The sequence below is a fragment of the Acanthaster planci genome, linkage group LG01 (assembly GCF_054643075.1).
Source record: "Acanthaster planci isolate LZ-2023a linkage group LG01, COTS_SCS, whole genome shotgun sequence".
NCBI lineage: Eukaryota > Metazoa > Echinodermata > Asteroidea > Valvatida > Acanthasteridae > Acanthaster > Acanthaster planci.
Genome location: NC_141777.1, coordinates 8,131,629 through 8,151,904, shown reverse-complemented (window position 1 = coordinate 8,151,904; position 20,276 = coordinate 8,131,629). Strand labels below are relative to the sequence as shown.

Here is a 20,276-nt window from a genome sequence, read left to right as displayed (position 1 = left end):
TTTATGTCCTACAACACACTTGAATGATTGTTCAATCAGTCGCCTAAAAGTTGTTTACTACCCAGCTACCGCCCTCGAAGTACACGCACTTGCCAATTATCCATGGAAGAACCCAGTCACATGACGAAGGATTTCCCACGTCCCCCTTGCATTGTGCCAAACTAACAATGATGAATGCGTAAACAGATCGAGGGTCGGTCAGTCCCCAACAACAGGACCAACCGCGTAGCTGATTGGCTATTTACCGTAGTTTAACGATGACGTCTGCATATTACACGATAACATTATCATATTACTGCGTGAATATTTACTCTTTACACGTTGGTGACCGGAGCTAATGCCCGTGCTCTAGCATGTGACTACGCGGACCAGGACAATGACAGGTCACGCGGAATGACAGGGAAACCCTGGGTGTGTTGCAATCGTTTGAAGAGTCTGTCGCAACTACCAAGTGAACAGCTGATTGTGGTTTGAATGCTGGCGACTACGAACAAGCGGGCAGTCTTTGTGTCAAAGGCACCGCAAACAGCCATATGCCTCGCCGCAAAGTTGTCACAAATATGATCATTCAGTGAAAACTAGGGAGTAATATCACACCGAACTTTCAGGCGATTTCGTCGATTTTTGAGGCGTGAATTTCTGTCGCTCTGCGTATTTTGAACAAGTGTTGTGTACGTGCGTGCACATTGCAATTGCAGCACCATGTCTGCGATCCGGTTTCCGCGGAGGGTGAGGGCGAGTTTGGTGGATGCCTTACAGTCCGAATATCCATCCCGGATCAGACACAGCATCGTGGAGGCAATGGCGAGCAAGTACCCTAGGCGGGTTCGCAATAGCGTCGCGGAGGCTATCAACTCGGAAAAGCTGCAGGTGAAGAACAGGTGGGGCTGGCTGGTCACTTTCTGCACCTTCTTGATCATTCTCCCCGTCACGGGCATCCTCAGCGCATTCGGCGTGATCTTCGTCAAACTACAGAAGGAATTTCAAATCAGCGACCTGGCTGTTGGTGCGTACAACTTTCTTCTTTTGTTGAATGGTTTCTTATCGCTTTTGTGTCCCGCAAATATGTAATTGATGAAAGACGGCTTTTAATTAGGAGTATAGCAGAGAATAATGTAACAACACAAATCTCCGTACACGCTCAACTAAAATAAAATAGGGACCAGCATAATTTTCTACTGCAGGAAGCACAACTTTTATTAGGTGGCGCTAAGTATGAGTCCGGAGTGTTCATCAACGCCGTGAAGGAAACCATGCTCTCCTCCATTGTTATGAACTTGATTTGACTGTTATAAATGTTGCAGTTAGCGATGAAGAAAATTTGCTTTGTGACGGCAGCGTGTGAATAAGAATACCTACGATTAAAAAAAAACCCAAGCCTGGTCGGACCCCTAGTGGATTCACTTTCATGCACCGATGAATAATTGGATTTCAGAATTCCTGGGCCGTATAACAGGGACCCAAACTGCCTTTAATTATGACCCAACTGTGTTCTGCACATTATTGTGCATTCATCTTGTTTGTTGTTATCAGATATATACGGGTTTATCATTAATAAATGACTGCTCAGGTCGGACTAGATTCAATTGTATAGTGCAGATGGATCGTGGACCTAGAGTCGGGTTTATCTTGACAAACAACACAGATGCTGGCTAACGGAAAGACATGCCAAGCTGTTGTTTTCCCATATTGAATTTTCCATTCAGGTGTAAAAATGTGGACATTTTACAGAGGATGATCAGGATGATTATAATTGTGTTAGGCGGGTGCCCCTCATACGGCAGCCGGCAGTCATTGCGAAAGACATGGTACGAGGCGTGTGAGTTGCACCCGTGTGATGCAATGCACGGGATCATGCGCCAACTGCGCGCAGGATTGTTCACAGGAAAAGAATGCTGTTACATGCATTCGAAAAAAAAAACAGCACATGGAATTACCGAACTCAGAGTCAATTCGTCGGTTTTGGTCCGATGCTCCTTTTAAGAGACCAACTGACGCACATCTAAACCTGCATGTCAACGGTGTAATACCAATAGACCTACCCGCCTGGAAACAAAATGATGCAATCCATTTGCGGCGCAGTGTGCACATGCACATGGCAAAACATTATGCCTGGAGCCTAGTACCCGCACCATTACGTGGGAATTCTAAAGATCCAAGTCAAAAAACCTTGTGTCTGGTTTCAAAATTGTATAGAAAAGAAAAAAGTGTCCACAAATCCATGTTATGCACATGTATATTCTCTTGTGTAAGCGTTATAAGAGAGGAAAATTGGGTCATTTTCTTTTTAAGTTTTAACGATAACTTTGGAAAAGCTAATGATGGGTGGTTAGATATGGTGGTGTATGACTTCAGCTCAAACCAGAGAACCAGACCTTATCAACAACATGACAGAAGTCTAGACGGGTTCCGGCATTCCTTCATCAGCTTACAGTGTAGGGCCTACACTCTAAATTTAAACTGGATATGCATGCGAAAGTCTGAACAGCTGCACTTTTTTTCCAAATTACGATGGGAATGAACACGGCCACAACACCGATAACTATTCTTTGTAACCATTTTTGTCCCAATAATTAATGCTCTGTTACTTTTTGAAATTGTGTTTTCGTGGTTCATAATGCCACTGTATTCTATTCCTTTGGTTTTTCTGAAAGTGGGTAAGATATCGTCCAGCATGTGATCTTAATACAGTTGACTGTATGGTTGTGTTCTGTTTATAGCCTCATATTTTGTTTGTTCAGAGGTATGGCCATAAACATTATTAATTTAGCAAAAAAGTGGAACTTTTATATTTTTAACATTTGTGCAATTTGACTTGGTTGAACACTGCCTATGAGAGATGTGGTGTGCATTAGCATTTCAGAAACAAAAGCTGCGAATGCTTCTCCTCAAGGTTGAAAAGAGTTTCGCTGGTTGAGAGTGTTCATTTTGCTGGTAGCGATGCGACCGTAATGTGTGTTTCATAGTCGTCTGTGAACCAGCGAAGTACAGTTCGGACCAAAGGAGCCTCCGTTGCTTAGAAAATTGCGCCCTCTCTTGGTCCAGCTCGAGGCTAAATAAACTCTCTTTTTGAGATTGTATGTCTTGGTGCCAACAAGCATTCAGCTTTACTGCTAAATAAGCTTTACTGTTGCAGGACATGATATAATATGTTTAGGAATGAATAGCCTAATGTACTGTACACCCAAATAGTTCAATTACATGAAATATTTTTGCACAAACTGTGTCATAGATTTTTCAACCACCCACCAAGCACGTGAAGGTAAGCCCTATAATTCCATTTACTCCAACCTTCTCAAACATTACCATTAAAAAGTGTCCTTGTCTGCCGTTTGGCTGAAAAATTAGGCCAAAACATGTTCCAGTGATATTAAATTTCAACGTTGCAATTTCCAAAGTCAATTCAATTATTTGAGCATAGCTGGCCCACATTAAATTTGAAATTTCTACACATCTGTCTTTGGCCAGTGATTGTTCTGCCGAACAAAGGCTGTTGAGCGTGAAATTGAATATTAATAATAGTATGATCGCACATGTGCAATTTTTGCATTTAGAACGGTGATACATGGAATTGCACTGTTAACTGTGCTCGCCAGCATTGTATGCCTATAGAATTGAGCATGTCTTGATAGATGAATCTATATAATCTATTTATGTTATATGCTTATAGTGAACGTGGCCTTGACGTGTTTTGGGGCCAGTAAACTGTTCCAGGTCGTCCGTCCGTTTTTTTTTTGAAAGAAAATAATGACAGAAAAGACACTTTTGAGTCTTATTTTATCCCCCTCCCTTCAAAAAGCATGTGGAAAGCCCGAAAATACAGCCTCATTCCCCGAAAGGCTACAGGAAAAGATGTCCATTTTGTTTAGCCTATCCCCTCCAAATTGGCCTCCCTGAAAAATTGTTTCAGGATCTATCATTGATGCAATGATGCCGCTAGACTGACTACTGAAGATCACTGATGGCTTTGTGTAACCATGGTGTAACGTGGCCGACTCTGTCACAGCGAGTTATACCATTTCTATTGCTTCCTCTATATTTTCTACAGCTTACACGGCATACTTATGTAAAACTAAAAAAAAAATAGTGTATAAAGCAATCACAATAATGATGTAATGGTTAAATTTGGGTTCGAAAGTTAACATGATTGTACATGTGGTACTTCCTTTAATAAACCCAATGAAGCAACACAGTTTGTGCCTTCAGCATCTAAAAAAAACCAATAATGCAAATGGCGGCACCGGTAGGCATATGGTTTTGCGAGGGTGACGTGTAACTGAAGAACAAGTGACAATGTGAGAGTAAGGATTAATTCAGTGATCGACCTAACGAAAAGTGCAAACTTCTTTTATCACTGAATAATATATCAAGTTTTGTGTGCAAAGGAAACAGTGGACATAATGACGTATTTCTGTGTTTTATTCGTAAACAACCAAGGGAAAGTGTCATTGCATAAAAAAGCCCATAAATTCGCAGACTTGTTGTTACTGGAATCATCTCTATTCGTCTCTTGACTTGTCAAAAACCAAAAGAAACAAAAAACACAGAATCATGAATTTCAAATTACCACTTCCAAGTTCTATACCCCAATCTGCACTTTTGGGGGGGGTCCAGAAATGACTATTGTGACTGTGAATTTGATTGTAAAGTACATACGATCTGCAAGGTCTGCAATATGTCGTAACTCAGCTTGTAAGAAAATTACTGAGAGCTAAGTGAGCTTTGATGGCGGAGACATTGATGGTGAGGCCTTGTTAGTGCATCGTGTCAACACAATGGACACCAGGTGAAGCGTGACAGTTTTCAGTTTTGTACAGTACATGCATGTGTACACTGACTGGGATGTACGGTCGATATTCAATGTCGTGGGCCCGCATCACAGCTGAGGAGAAAGTGTGATTGCATCAGCTTTCCAGTTGTTGCGAAAGCAGGCTGGTTTGAACGGTTTAAACAATCCGCGATCTATAATTACCCTCTCGACTGGAGCCAGAATATCTGAAGTATTCAAGCGAAGCCAAACGAAAAACATGTATAAATGCGCCATTGTTAGACGTGTATAGGGGAGAGGTACGGGGGAAAGTCAGGTTGTCAAGGAAACTTATTTGGCTTCACTCTTGGCTTCTGATCTGTGTTGCCCACTGCTGTAGGATATGAAATTGTCATGTGCCGCAGGTGGTCCGAGATTCCGGATATATCTTGTCGCGAAGGGAATGAACAACCTCTGTCATCTTTCTGACCCCAGCCTTGAACGAATGACTGCCGCATTGAACCTTGATCTGCCTTTATAGAAACCTTATGTTAGTTGTGATGGGCAGTCCAATAATCCTGTTTATTCAAGTGTTGCTTAAATGCACTTTGCTGCACGTGAATAGTTCAGTAAATCCTCCCGCAATGGGTAACGGGTGAACGGTGGGGGCTACGTGTACATGGGAAACTGCCCCCCCCCGCCCCACAAACGATACTATCTTCGTTTATGCCCTTCTTTTAGGGGAGCCAAGTTATTCAGGGGAGGAGAGACATATTCCTTAAGCACCACCACAACAATGAGTGCATGCATATACATTTATTCACCCGGAGCATAGGACTAGATGTATATAGTAAACCATTCCCTGTTGTTCGACTTGCATTTTGGATAGCTGATTTGCATTCGTTAAGAATACTTTCCTGAACTAATGTTTGGGGAAACCCCTTCACCGTTTGTTGATGATACCCCAGTATGTATCATTTTTAAAATTAAATTTTCCTCACCATTTGGCTTCAGCTCGGCATACTGTGGTATTGAAAGACTAACGTAATTCAAAGACGCTGTGGATGAATAACCGGTTGGCTCCATGTGACACCAAAAACACTGCACTACGTGTATAAAGAATAAACCAGCCAGGCCTTCATATCTCTCGTGAACATTTGAGAGGGGACCACGACCGAAAACGTTTTGTCCAACAATTAATATAGATCGTTAGTGGAGGCAAGAAGATTCATGTTCGGTCACAAAGCAGGGGTTTTTTCAGTCAAAAGGCCAATTAATAGTTTACATTATCCCATTTCAAAAAGCAGACACAGTGACTCGGCAACAATAGAGTTTTGTGTGACAATAAAATGACAATTGGACAATAAAACTGATAACATACAAAATGGTCAATAAAAGATGTAATGGTGACAGAGCCCCCCACTAACCCAGACCTGTGCTTTCATGCCACTCCCCCTTCAATTTGTCTTTTCTACTGTTTTTCCTCCGCCTTTTGTTTCTTTCTGGAATATTTCCGTGTATACAATGGTGTTGAAGTGGGCGCACATGCTTGTCTTAAGCTGTTTTCCCTGTAATGAAACGAGATCCAGCAAAGCACGTTGTTTCAAGCTCAAATCAATATTTGTAGAAATCGATCCTGTTCGTGCTTACCTCATTTAGGTATTTGGAACTTGTAATTTTCCACAGGTTTGATTTTGATGAATTGCGATAATTGTACACATTTCAGCCTTGTGTTTGTGATACATAATTATGTGTTATTTTGGATGCTTAATGGTCCATGCATCACAAATTTTTTACTGCAACCCTTGTAAAGGCACCTGTGTGCTTCAGTTCAGCCTCATCGTCAGTTTTTATTTTGCTGTTTAAAAGAGGTATTTTTGGTGCCATTTAAGTTTCTATAGTATGCTAAAGTATTTCATCTTCATTAGCTTAGTGTGACGCCATTCCGAAGAGGAAGCGTCAGTGTTAATTGATTTATGCACACACAAAACAACAATAATAAAGTTGGATTCAATCAAAAGTTCTAAAGATGAACAAAGGAATTGGCTGGAGCGGGATGTGAACCTGCGACCTCTGGAACACCCTATTGGTGCTTTACCAACGGAGCTATCCAGCCCTATGTTGGTGGTTCTAATTCCCATAGCTCAGGATAGCTCAGTTGGTGGAGCACTGATACGATGTTCCAGAGGTCGCAGGTTCAAATCCTGGTCTAGGCAATTTCTTTGTTCATTTTTATAATCATTTTTGAGCGTCTAGTCATTTTCCTATAAAGTTTGTTTCATAATATAAATCACAAGTTGCTGGAATTCTTTAGCTAGCTGTCCTAATTATCATTTTCCTTGGTGAATCTTTGTTGAGTATTAAAGCACTTAAAGCGCTTACATTTTGAACAGAAAACCTAAAAACTCGAGCTTTCCTTTCCTAAATGACGTCACAGTAATGGTGCTATCAGTTGTCAGGAAGAGCACAGACTATTTTGAAAGTTTCTAAAAAGATTTTTCCTCTTTTCAACGGCAGGATGGATCGGCTCCTTGGCATTCGGTATCATGTTCGCTGCTTCTCCGTTCTCCACCTGTCTCTTCAAGCGCTTCGGCCACCGTGTCGTCACCATCATTGGGGTGCTTCTGTGCAGCGGGGGCCTGCTCCTCTCCAGCTTTATGCCTGATCCCCACCTCCTCTTCCTGACATACAGCTTGCTGTTCGGCGTGGGCAGCAACTTCATTGACAACACCTCCCTCAACCTAGTAGGGGCCTACTTCCCGCGGAAGAACAGCGCGAGGTCGACATGTTTTGCAACGCTCGGCTGGAGTGTCGGTAAGATTTGCCTGTCTTCCTGTCCTTTGGTTAAAACAGTACTGAGCAGCATTACACAGCTAATGATGATTAGAATTTGAATGGGCAACAGAACACAGTACAGCGCAGCAAACCATTTGCGCAATTTAAGCAAGAGAATTCCGACTCGAGGTATTTTTAATACCTATATACTTCACTTTCAACTTTTTAAAATCCTTTTTGAACCAATAATTGTTTTCTATTTCAGTATTAAATAACATATATTGAAATAGAAAACATGCTTTCTCATCGCTTATCTGAACCCCGCTAAAGGCTGTTCTAGCGTTTGTTTTTAACGTTTTTAGTTCATTTTTTTTAAATGAATTTCAAATTACCAGCTAATTAAAAACGGTGCTTCCACCTGATCGTGTGTGTGTGTGTGGGGGGGGGGTTGAGGATTCTTGTACGGATGCGAAAACTGATAGTTGTTTTGGAAAGAAATTCCATTCCTCCCAATCCAAGACCTGATCAGATCTTGGGTATCATTGCTGCATTCACTCACTGCTAGCTATACACTCACGCTTGAGTTTAAATTGCTGATTTTATAACACCGCAGTAGAAAGTCCTTTGATCGGTCAGTCGTTCGTTTACAGTGATTTATGAAGAACTGCTGGGAGGGAGACTAAGACTTTTCACGGAAAACCCTCGTCTCAGAAGTAGCACTGACCCCTCTGCGACGCCAGGCATGATGTTGCGTGTTATCGAATTCCAACTTTTGCCAAAGTACACTAATCCCACTTATTAGACTATTTCCTGTGGTCTGTCGTGCCATGAATACCGCGAAGCAGGTTGCTATCTCGTCTAACCATCTAGTGGTTGTTTTTCACACCCTGCGTTTGCCGTGCTTATTTTATAAGAACAGGGAAAACCGGCCATTTGCACTGTAGATAAACTTGATACCAAAGTTAGGTCAAGATTTTAGTCCGAATTTGAACGGACAGTTGCAACGCAATTACCTCATTCACCAACTTCTCTATAATTTTATAAAGTAGTTGCCCAAGACTTCAGGCAAGTCAGTTTCAATTTAGAGAGATGTCGTCCGAGGAAATAGGCCTATTAATTAGTTGAGGAAATTCTTTTCTTTTTAGAATTTAGAGAGATGCTTCCTTGTGGTGTAAAAGAGGCTGTTTGCTCTGACCAACTTGAGAACTTCTTTTATACAGTACATTTGGTACTCCAACACGCGTAAAGCCGATCTATACACGTACATGTGCAATGTACATGTGTCCACGTTTTGGGATGTTTGTTGGCGTGTGCATGGGTGGAAGGGGCTTCCTAGCCCTCATGTATATATGGTTCTGGAGTTGCTTAAAATAAATTTTGTCTTTCATGTTTTACTTAATGTTCTTCTGATCAAGCAGCAAGGGATACCATTTACTACTCGGTGAGGCCCAATCCACAAATCTACACCCTCCATATAGGCTATACATGTACATTTATGCAAAGAAGCCCAGCTTTTTTAAGATGGCCATACAGCCTGTGGTGTATATTATGTTAATTTTGTCTACCCCTCATGGCTTTGAAAGTGAATGCTAACATGTCGTAAACTGCGTCCTTTTTTTCCAGGTTCTCTTGCTCTCAACCCAGGCCTGGAATTCTTGTCAGACGAGGTCGGCTGGCGGAATACCTTCCGAATCTGCAGCGGCGCCCTCTTCGTCATCGGCATGATCAGCGCCTTAACCTTCCGGCCGCCTCCCCAAAAGTACTCGGACATGATCGCCAAAATGGAGCGAGAGCGCCAGCTGCAGAAACTGATGAGGAAGGAGTCCAATGCCTGCGCGGGGGAGGCGAGCAGCAAAGCGGTAGCAGACGGGGACGGCGAAGAGAAGAGCGGCAACTCCGGGGAAAGCTGCAGCGGCCAGGGGTCGGAGTACCAGCCCATCGGCCAGGACCAGAAACACACGTTGAAGCAAAACCTCAGAAGCTTTGCGAGGGCCTTCAAGGCTCCCGGATTCGTCTTATGGTTCACTGCTAACATTGTCATGAACATCTCGCTCATCTTCCCGTTTGTGAACATGGTAAATCACCAATCAAGAGAGAAGTCTTTTTCCTTGAAGAGCCCGGATGTAAAATCGACCCGAATACACTGGGAAAACTATTTCTTCGTGCTCACGGAGAAATACACAAAATTGCATATATTTTAAAGTACAAAATACACAACTCTTAGAAAGTCCCATTAAGCATGGGTCCCATTAAGCATGATCGATCAGGGGTTCCCAATCCCTTCATTACGTATTATAATAAAGGAGGTACGAATTAAATATTATGTTGAATTGACCTGCAGAACCGACCCAAGGAGGAAAGAGTGGTATATACCGACATCGATAAACCTGAAACACAAACTCACAGAAAATGCAATGTCAAAATGATGTTTGCAGTTAAAAGTTTGTCCCAAAAGTTATGCTAATTACTTTGGTACTATCTTGTTGGATAGTCGGTTTAGTAAGTAAGTGCCTTGTTTTTCATTAGGTCTGCCGGTCCGCTGAGAGCAAGTCTCTACATAATTCTCCCCCTTGTCTATTTCAGATTAAATTCATGACCACGATAGGCATAACGGAGGAGGAAGGGAGCTTCGTCTTAACCATAGTGGGCACAGCTGATCTAGGGGGCCGGTTGGGCTCAGCTTTCTTCGGGGACCACCTGCCAGTGAAGAGTGTGTACGTCTACCCCGTCTGCTCCACCATCATGGCCGCGGCCACCTTCTGTCTCCTATTGATCAACTCCCTCACTGGCATGTACGCCTTTTCCATCGGTAAGAGCCTACTGTTATTGATTGTGCCAAGTGTTTTTCTTGGTTCTTTCATTTCTGATGTGATACGCTACACCTAATGCCCAATTCCATTTGTTAGATTTCTCAGAGAAAACTGTGCAGGAAATGTCTTTCTCTCTTACTCTGTGAAAAAACGAATCTTCCACAGTAACTTTTTTGATATGACCTTAATGGTCCTCTTTCAAGAAGAAAAGAAAGAAAATTGTTCTTTTCAAGAGATTAAGTTTTGTCTTGACTTAGCATGTGATCAGTGTCGCCTGTCATTTTTCCGTGTTTGGGATACAGAGCAAAATAATGAACAAAGCCCCCTCCCCAACCACTTTTTGATTGAAGAAAAACACCATGTGCACTTAAATATGACCGTGTTGCTATTATGCATGTGCGGTATATGGAACTAGGGTACAAAACAACACAGGTAGATCTAATTGGGGGAATAAAAAAATCCGTGGCTAAAGTTTGTTGAACTTCTTCCCCCGAACAATCACGCCACGTCTCCTTTGCTCGACCCTGAGAAAAGTGCAGTGCCACACTCATCTTCCATCAGTCCACGGGCTTTTCCTGCTGCCAACTTGGAAAGCACCTCATCCAAATCCATTTCCTCACGTCCAAGTTGACGTCTCCGGCTGAGGGGGGCGAAATGCAAACACGTGAACAAGGAGACGAGGTGGCTGCGCGACCGCATTGCCCCATGGAGTGCACCGTGAAATGTAGTTTTTTTAGGATCAAAGACGAAAAACGTGGGAGCACGTGGCCTTCACAGATCAGGGTCCTCTTTGCAAAGCCTACAATTTGTGGTTCATCATGCTTTATATTCCCAGTCTGGGGCTCTTTTTGAAGACAAACAAACGAAGAGCGTCACGAAAGGAAATGTCTAGTTCGCCTTGTGGCTCCACTCGGCCTGGGAAACTCAGCGTGACTCTCGGTGTCTGACTGCGGTATACCGTCATTCTGCCAATTTACTTGCTTGTGCGAGACCTGTAATAACAGATATTTTGACTGTTTGAAATTTTAAAAAAATCATTGTGGTGAAGTGGCTAGGGACAGGGTCGCGCTTGTTTGTGTAATTACTATGGCCTCGTGGGTAGATCGCCCTGAATGGCGAAATAGGCCAAGAAAATCTCCCCCGACGGACTTCAGCCACAGACATATAAACTCTCAGACAGACAGTTCCCATTCAAAACAACAACGGAGTACCGTAGCCGGGACGGTACCCGACTAAATCCAAAAGCGTGGCCAAATTCATCCTTCGATAGAGGGAATTTATACAGTTGAAGAATTCCGTCCATAAAATTCTATGAAGCCATTTTTCGATTGTGGAAAAAATCCTGTGTTTACTTTATCTGGCCCCTGCAGATTCGAAACAGTGCGGTTGCGACATTTAAAAAGAAGAGATAGCGGTACCAACGAGTGAAAAAGTGAACTTAATTTTGAGAGCACGTCAACAAGTTAATACAGGCAATGTGAGTGCGTCTCGCGCAATTCACACTGAACGAGCTCAGTGCCACCCTTCGTTTCGCCCATGACTTGACCACGCTTTATGGTTATACGCGCAAGATGTGGTCTACGCGTTTTTAATCTGCGGCCGGAGCCTACTATCCATGGTATACGGGTGCCTCATAATAGTGTGCGCGAAGGCTCTAAATACCAACTGACGGAAATTGAATGTCATACAGAGGACACATTTGGACGGTGACTGTATTGAAGGAATGCCCGTCTTAACTTGTCGAGGGAAATCCACTCATTTCCTGGAACAAAACACTCCTGGCCTGTAAATGGTACGTGCTCCTGTATTAATTAATTGACTTGGTCCTGGTTGGGCAGATGAAGACAGAGGGTTTTAAACCTGTGAAAAGTTGCCGACTGTCCATGTCCGAACATCTGTTTTTATTTTTTTAAAGCAAGTTTACAAATGGAGATACAGAGCAGACTGCTCCGTAAACCAATTCGTTTGCATTTTTTTGTCACGCGTGACTAGTACAACGAACTGCGTGACATGACTGTGACAAACTGTTTGGCTTCCATGGCAACATAATTATTGGCTGATGAACTGCATTTGTCCCAGGCTCATAGTGCGAGCGTGCCATTCGAGAAGAGCTTAATCCCGGGAAAGTTCCCAAGCTATTATGTGTCAACATGCAGTCCTGGCGATCACAGCTCACGGGGTATGAAACGACCGAGCAAAATAAGGACACCAGTCATCATTCGCGGAGAAAACTGCAAATCATGTACGTTGAAAGGAAACTGGATTGGCTTGTGAGACCAATTTGACCGCAAGGAGCCGTTTTGGTACCATAATCGATGGTAATTCGCGACCGATTTTGAGACAATGTGACAAATTTGTTGGTTTTTTCGAATTAATGCATAGGTCTCCAAAGCACATCTGTATCGAATATTGAGTACATGTATTAAAACTTCTTAAGATCACGCAAATTTGCACCTTGTCGGATAGGCTGAAGGTGTTTCTAGATAAAATGAAACGAAACAGAGTAGGACCTACTTCAGTTAGGGTTTTTTTTCAGTTAGCTTTAGTTAGCTTTAGTGCAGCCTTGCCATTATGTGCTGAATTTAGACAAAACTCCAATTTTAGAGGACGGATATCACGAATTTGCTTTGAAACACCCCGGAGTTTATCCCCCTTGCACGGCCGTTGATTGTCAGTTTGCTGCTGCTGAGTACTTTGCTCCCCAACCCTTGCCCCTCCCCAAAAAAATTCTAGAGACGCCCATGGTAACAATTGTCAATTTCTCTTGATTTATTTGATAGTTATTGGCATCTGCACTGGTGTAGTTAATAGTATGCTGTTCAAAGCAGTCATGGACCTGTATGGCAGCAACCTTGTGGCAGAGTCCTGGACCTTTACACTACTGGCTGCCGGCGTAGGAATATCAGTAGGACCTACCGTGGCAGGTACGTGTGTTTTTGCCTCACCCTGAGTGAATTTTCATTGACGGTGTTTCCGCTTTGGAAAACTTGTGAAAAAATGTGTTATTTACAAATTTATGGAAACGTTTCGATAGTTGAGTTTAAATCTGCCTCAGATTTCTAGATCTGTGGATTCAAGAAAATGCACTCATAACACGAAGCTGTGAATAATATCGCAACCGAATACCGAGGGCTTTGGCTGATGATTGCATTGTTAAATTGTCATTGTCAATCATCATAATGGCATCATCGGTATCTTAACTGACGTAATGAAAACTCACTTTGAAAAAGGACGGTACGGTACAGATTCATGTTATCCCTTTACGAGGTTTACACATCAAAGTTAGCCCTATTCGTAAAACTAAATCTGACGTTGGTGTATATTTGGCACACAGTATGCATATCTTTCGATTTGAAGATAGCCGTGTAAATTTCAAAGTCTGACCAACGTTCTAACGTTCAAAGAGCATATTTGACAAAAGCGCCCACCTGTTTGCACTGGCCTGTGTAAAACCCCGCATTGCATTGCCCTGTTCGGATATTTACTAACAAACAGAATAGTGAACAAATAAAACTGATTACGAAACCGATAAGACTTGTGAAGGATAAAGTCATGACAGGTATCTCTAAATATCCCAATAGGATCCTTTGAAATCAAGGCAGAGTTTATTTTTCGAAAACTGATATCGACCGACATTCCCTGCAATAAGTGTGTGCATTAACTCGTAGAGTACCGCCTATGAGTTCACTTCCACACCTGACTGAATATACTTGTGCGTTGAAAAAGTTACCCTGCACTTCTCATGTGGGTTGCATGCCACTGCTGTCAAAAACAAAAGCTGTTTCTTCCTGTGAGTTGCGCTCGAAACTCATTGGCAACACGACCCCGCTGTCACACTCGAAAAGGGTATAGATAACTCCAACAACCTTAGCGGAAAGAACTCAAAGTGTGGGTGACCGCATGAGTAGCCTTAACAAACTTTTGTCGGGTCTCGGCAGACTTGTCCTCCCGTTTGAATTCAGAAAATATGGCAGCATGCAGTTGCGATTTAATTTGTACATGCTCGCTACACCTGAAGGAGGAATTAATCCCGAAAACTTGTCGGCTTTGCCCTCAGTTTACAGTACTATTTCTCACTTTTCAAGTGGAGTTGCAGTTATTAAGAGATCATAAATGCCCACGCAAAACATGTACACAGTGTAGGCCAACCTTTTCTGTGAAAATGTGGACAGGTTTGTTCATCCTTTTATTATATTCATGTGCGATGTATATCCTATGTACTTATCATGTAAAACCAGTTTTTAAAGAAAAATATCAATAGTTGGTAAACCCTGGAATTCCTTTCAATTGATTTTAATACTGTCTTATACGTCTTTCTTGATCACTCATATTACAAAGTATAAAGAATTAACATTTTCCATGAATTTTCTTTTTGGGGAGATTTCTGTTCAAATTGTGATCCCAATTTGAAAATATTTCTGCGTAAACGTTGCTCACTATATAGCCTGCTTTCATTAACTGAAACGACATCGATTCACCAAAGTGAGCAAATTTGGCTTTTTCATAACACGATGCAAGCTATCTTTGAGTAACCATCATGCGAGAAAGATATATGACGCTTACAGCCACTGAGTTGCGAGGGTTTTTCTACTTTAAAAGCTGGATTTTCTTCATAGATGTTTGTGTGTTTTTCTCTCGTCCTTAGGCGCGGCGTACGATTACACACAGAAGTTCGACATAGCATTCTACGTGGGAGGAGCCATGTTCGTACTAGCTAGTGTGCTCACGTTAGCTATTCCCTTCGTCCAGAGGTACAAAGGATGGGTCCCGCAGGTCATTACGAAAAACGACAGTAGTTCCTCAATGACGACCACGAGCATCGAGACGGTGGATACTGGTGAAGAGGTCGTGAAAGAGTGCGTGTGGGTAGCGTGAGCTGCCTTTTAAGGACGCGGTACCAGACAGGTTTCACTTTCATTATATACTGGTAACGTTCTCAGCGTAAAGTAGCCGTTGTGGCCAATTACATCATAAATGGCATTGTGAATTCTGGAAAAGGAGTAAAACGAGTAGAGTGCAAGCACGTCGCCTTGTTGCAGTGTGTCAACCGGTACCAGGTCGGAGCAAGTGACGTGACTATAAAAAAAGTGGTGTGAATAATGATTATAGCGAAGATATTATTTATCTTGCCAAATGTTTCACTGTTATGCGTCGGTCTCCAACAATTCTGAATCACCTCGTTTGTGGATTGAAGATCTGTGAACCTGCATTACATGGTTTTCTACACACTGCTATTGAAATGCTATACCAGAGTATTTTTCTAATGCGTTACAGGCTATTTCACAGCATAAGTGCCCCAAAAGTGATAGGCATGGTTGACTTGAAATGACGCTAAAGTGTCACATATGTGAGCAGTGTTACTCGACTTTTATGTCCTACGTATGTTGCAGGAGTACTTACTACTGGTTGGGTTTGTAAGACCAAGTTGGAAAAACTGAAAAAAAATAATTCTATCGACTGATTGGAGTGGAGTAATGTAGCAAAACTAGCAAATGTCATGTGACCGTAGCACTCTGCTAATGAAGATACTACAAATGTCGGTGAAGTGTACATGTAAATACATGTCAAATACTGACTTCATCGAATGGTGTAGCTTGCCTCACAAGCTGATCTGCAGAGCATTCTGTTTTCCCGAGGCAAAGCACCAGGAGATTTTTCTTCTATCACACCTGTCCCACAGATTCTGCTTTAATTTAAGCGAGTCACTGAGTAATGTGAGCTAAATGTACACCTAAAAGGTGCATCCGTTGAATGGAGAATTTGTTGACCCTTTGCCAGCACTTTACCAAACTACCTCTTCACGAAATGTCCGAACCTAGTTCATAGCGCTAGCACGCGTCATGAGGCATTTGCACACAATGCCGGTGGTCATTTGTATTTTTCTCTAATTTCTACGGGTATTGCTCTTTGGTTGCTGCGGGTATAGTGTAATTCGACTCAAAGCCAGATTTAGAAGCCATTACTGCGATATCACAACGCTCGCTGACAGGTGGTACGCGCGCGTTACATAGTTCTTTGACCAATATTGCCGTAGGGTGTCATGATCTGCCAAGTGCACGCGCGCTTCAAATTTAAGTGCAGTGCCACCGGTCTTTTCGCCGTGAAATGCAAGATAGGCCCTAGTGAAAATAGCGCATGCCACATACGTGACGAGCTCTCAGCCAAATCAGCTCAATCTGTGAGTGAGTCGTTATAGTATGTGGCTTACAACTGTGAATGGGAGAATACTCTGTTGCTGGAGTAATGTAGCTTTACTCAAGAATTTTATAGATGAACTGAGTATTCAATACGGGCGATTCACGATAGTGCGCCTCCAAGAGTTTAGAACGCCTTGGCCAATCACAACACGCCTCGTGATTGGCCAACGCATTGCAAACTCTTGGAGGCGCAATTTTGTGAATCGCCCGTATTGAGTATTCAACATTACTGTAAAATACCTTGTACACTATGCTTAAATACAGCGTATAGTTGAAATGCTCTGCCTTGCTACTTTTTCATCAGTGTATATGATGATAAATGCACCCACAGCATTTGATAATGTACTGAAATTATCGCAAAGTGAGTTGACGACTAATACCTCATGGTTGATTCAACCATCAATTTATAATATAGCTGCCTTGTACACAAGCAATACCACTATTGTGATACTTGTATTGCGAAAAATTTGAATTTGGCCATGCAGTCTATTTTTAGAAGATATGCTATACACTAAAACCTACTCGTCTCTTAACAGTATTCATGGGGAAGGAAAAGTTACATCGTCCGTTGTATTTGATTATTTGTTAATCATGCACGGAAAGGTGTACATAAAACTCATTTTTCGTGCTTGAACGATCTCTGGCTTGAAAACATGCATGCGTATTTCAGTAACCCTTTGTATGCAAAAATATCACATGACCAGGACCAGCTGGGTAAGGGGATTGGTTTCCTTTATTATGCAGTAGCCTATCAATGCCGTCTAATGTATAGTCTACAAGCAATCGTGTATTGTATTCAAAAGCTGGTAACAACTGAAACGGAAATTCGAACAGACCAGTGCATATTGTGGTCAGTGCAACAGGAACCGAGAGAGCCCGTTTCCTTGCGACCTTGAACAATATGTTTAAACCCCTTTTACCTCGATGGTTTGACGACACACTGCGGCCATTTTTTAGGGTTTCTCACAGCTTGTATTTCAATTGGGCTTCCAATGCTACATGCAAATGGGATATGTGATAAAGATCTGAATGATGCAAAAATGAAGTACATGTACATGTACACCAATGTCGCTTCTCGTATTGGTTTACTGTGCTTCTTTTGTGAAGATAGCAAAAAGTTCAATCCTCAATAAAATATTTCCCAACCAGTCGAGGATCTTTCGCGAGGAATGAAAGGCCTGAATGAATAAGCTGTTCTTGCACACCTGTTTTACGCAACAAGCATGCCTATCATATTTTCCTGTCGAGATAATCTGTCAATAACCTGATATCTGTCAAACGCGAATTACGTCACACGGCAATCTATTATCAAGATAGTAGAGGAAAAGATAACTAATTTTTTTCTGAATTGCACACTGTCCTTGAAATCTGGACAGGGATTCGATTTAGGTGTTTTGTCGCTGAGACTTGTGCTAAAGTTACGTGCGTGCGTGTGAGGTGTGGTTGAGTCGTGGAGAAAAGCTCGTTTAGAGGAGAAATCCTTCGCGGCAGGATAGCATGAGCCGCGTCTGTCCGGTGTCCACTCAGATTCCGCGCACCTTGCGTGGTTTTGATAATGCCACATAATATTCCAATAATAAACATGACTGTCCAGTCTACTTCAACTAATAAAAGAACAGCACAAAGGACACTGTTTAATCATAGAACTACTTGATACAGTTTAAACGTGGTGGCGGACATCATTGAAACCAGACCCATTGTTAAACGGCAATTCATTTGGCTAATGTTTTCTTTGAGGGGGAATTAATTTGTTAGTTTTCCTGCGAGGAGAAACTTCATAAAAAGTGAAAGAGAAAATTGCTTTCGAATTTTGAAAAAAAATACTTTGAAAAACAAATTATACAGCAAAAGGTACATTTTTAAACGAATGAATGACTGCAATGTTTAGGGCGTCATTTTAGGGAGGTTGATCAAGTAAAACGGTTGGCCGACTTCAGACAGTTTGCCAATCAGTGCAATTGTGTCTAATTACAAAATAATGACATAAGTGTGTGTGTATTTTATGTACAGTGTAATTTATATGTATGTATATGTAGATTATAAACTGTTTAGAGATATATAAGTAGTGAGAAGATACTTACAATGGTGCACCATTTACATTTTAAATATCAAATTTGTTATAACGTAACTCAGAGAAGAAATAAGATATTTCCAGCTTCCCTTACTTCAAATGACGGATTTGTTCTTGACTTTTTGTTTCCCTTAAAATACTTATTGGTGGTTGAATACATCAAATATTCTATTCTGCGTGTATTAAATGTTCTTATTTCAATTTTTATCCAAAATAAAACAAAATTATTGCCACCGTTTATGCACAAAATGAATCCAAATATATTTACAGGTATGTGGGTATTTGGATGGAAAGGTATTGATGTAGAATAACTATCGATTACAAGAAAGAATTTAATGCACGGTAACCCGATGTACAGGAACTTGAAAATCTCGGCGTAAAATCAATAGATTATTTGTTCAGTTACAGAGCATCAACCATACATGGACAGTATAAAAATCCGTAGAATTTGTTGCTGGTCCGTTAATGAAACTTGCACGTTTCAATGAGTTTTGTTCTCTACTTTTCTCTCCACTGGTTGTTACTCACTTAATTTTGTTATTTATTAACCAATTAATCGTTTTTTAAAGATAGACAAAGGAGTTTGATATTCGCAATCGGATTATTATTCAGATTAGGCTTAAGAAGTACGCAGACAGGAGAAGTGGGTACAAATCATGTACCTATGACGGGACACGTCTAGTGTAAAGTATAACGCATTATCTCATGCGCGTAGAAAGATTTGTTCTGTCATACACAGCCTGCGTAAAGTGCCAAACCAATCTGAACTGATATGTGGTATGGAATTGCCTATTCCAGAAACTAAAATAAGTAATACTGCTTTGGAATAAACCCTCAAATTGCCAGTTATTGTATACCTTACCCTTTTAGATCAATAATCAATAATACATAACCTGGGTGATGATCCCATGAAATAAAAATTGAGATTCTGTCTTCGAGTTCTTGTCAAAGTTACGGCACGTTTGCTAGGAATAGGATAGTCTCTTAATGTAGGCTGAGTGTGCTACAGTTGTTTTATGTCCTTAAAAGTAGCTGTTAGGAAGAAACTCATGTACAGTATATCCTTTATAAGAGAACGATTGATCATTCCTATATTAGGATATAGCCATGAGATTCCGTGGCTGAATAATATATCCAATTAGTTAAACGACATGCTGCTCAGATTGTTACACGTACGTGTTTATGGAAATTTAAACTATTTTCAACAATAAAACATCATTTCAACATTTCGTAACGGTTGCGTGAAATTTTTCGAATCTTTGTCGGGGTGATAGCGAACGAATTGAAAGAAGTTTTTCTCATTGAGTCTGATGGAGGATTCAAAATATCTTGGGAAAGTACAAGAAATTTTCATTCTGTGCTTACCCGGTTGAAAACGACCGAGGAAACAGACGCACGAGTCTTGCTTTAGAAGTGACAAATGATTCGGAAACCTGTCTTTTCGAGTCATTATTTGTTCATTTATATCTGATCACCCAAAAGCGCATTTAGCGCCAATTACAGGATTATCATCCTAATGATTAATACAAGGAAGAAATGTTCAGTTTTAGAGGGGGGAGGAACCTCGGATAAATGTTTTGGGGAAAACCGATGGAATCAGGTAGGGACTGAAAACCCAATCCACATGTGGACCTGGACCGAGCCGGATTTGAACCCAAGCCCTCATGTGGAAGGCC

At 41.6% G+C, this 20,276-nt stretch overlaps 1 protein-coding gene across 1 annotated transcript; it reads left to right on the top strand.

Moving 5' to 3' along the window:
• The first annotated feature begins 366 nt into the window (after positions 1-366).
• Positions 367-19,834, top strand: LOC110979265 (putative monocarboxylate transporter 5). Its single transcript, XM_022234898.2, has 6 exons — positions 367-1,006; positions 7,265-7,561; positions 9,146-9,597; positions 10,106-10,331; positions 13,113-13,256; positions 14,978-19,834. The coding sequence occupies exons 1-6, from the start codon at positions 703-705 to the stop codon at positions 15,205-15,207; spliced, it is 1,653 nt and encodes a 550-aa protein (XP_022090590.2). The 5' UTR covers positions 367-702; the 3' UTR covers positions 15,208-19,834.
• The last annotated feature ends 442 nt before the right edge of the window (positions 19,835-20,276 follow it).

Bases quoted from the DNA above. Each gene is read 5' to 3' on its own strand.
- LOC110979265 (XM_022234898.2), top strand. From the start codon at position 703: ATGTCTGCGATCCGGTTTCCGCGGAGGGTGAGGGCGAGTTTGGTGGAT. The intron at 1,007-7,264 runs GTGCGTACAACT...TTTCAACGGCAG, and splicing joins AATCAGCGACCTGGCTGTTG to GATGGATCGGCTCCTTGGCA. The intron at 9,598-10,105 runs GTAAATCACCAA...TGTCTATTTCAG, and splicing joins TCTTCCCGTTTGTGAACATG to ATTAAATTCATGACCACGAT.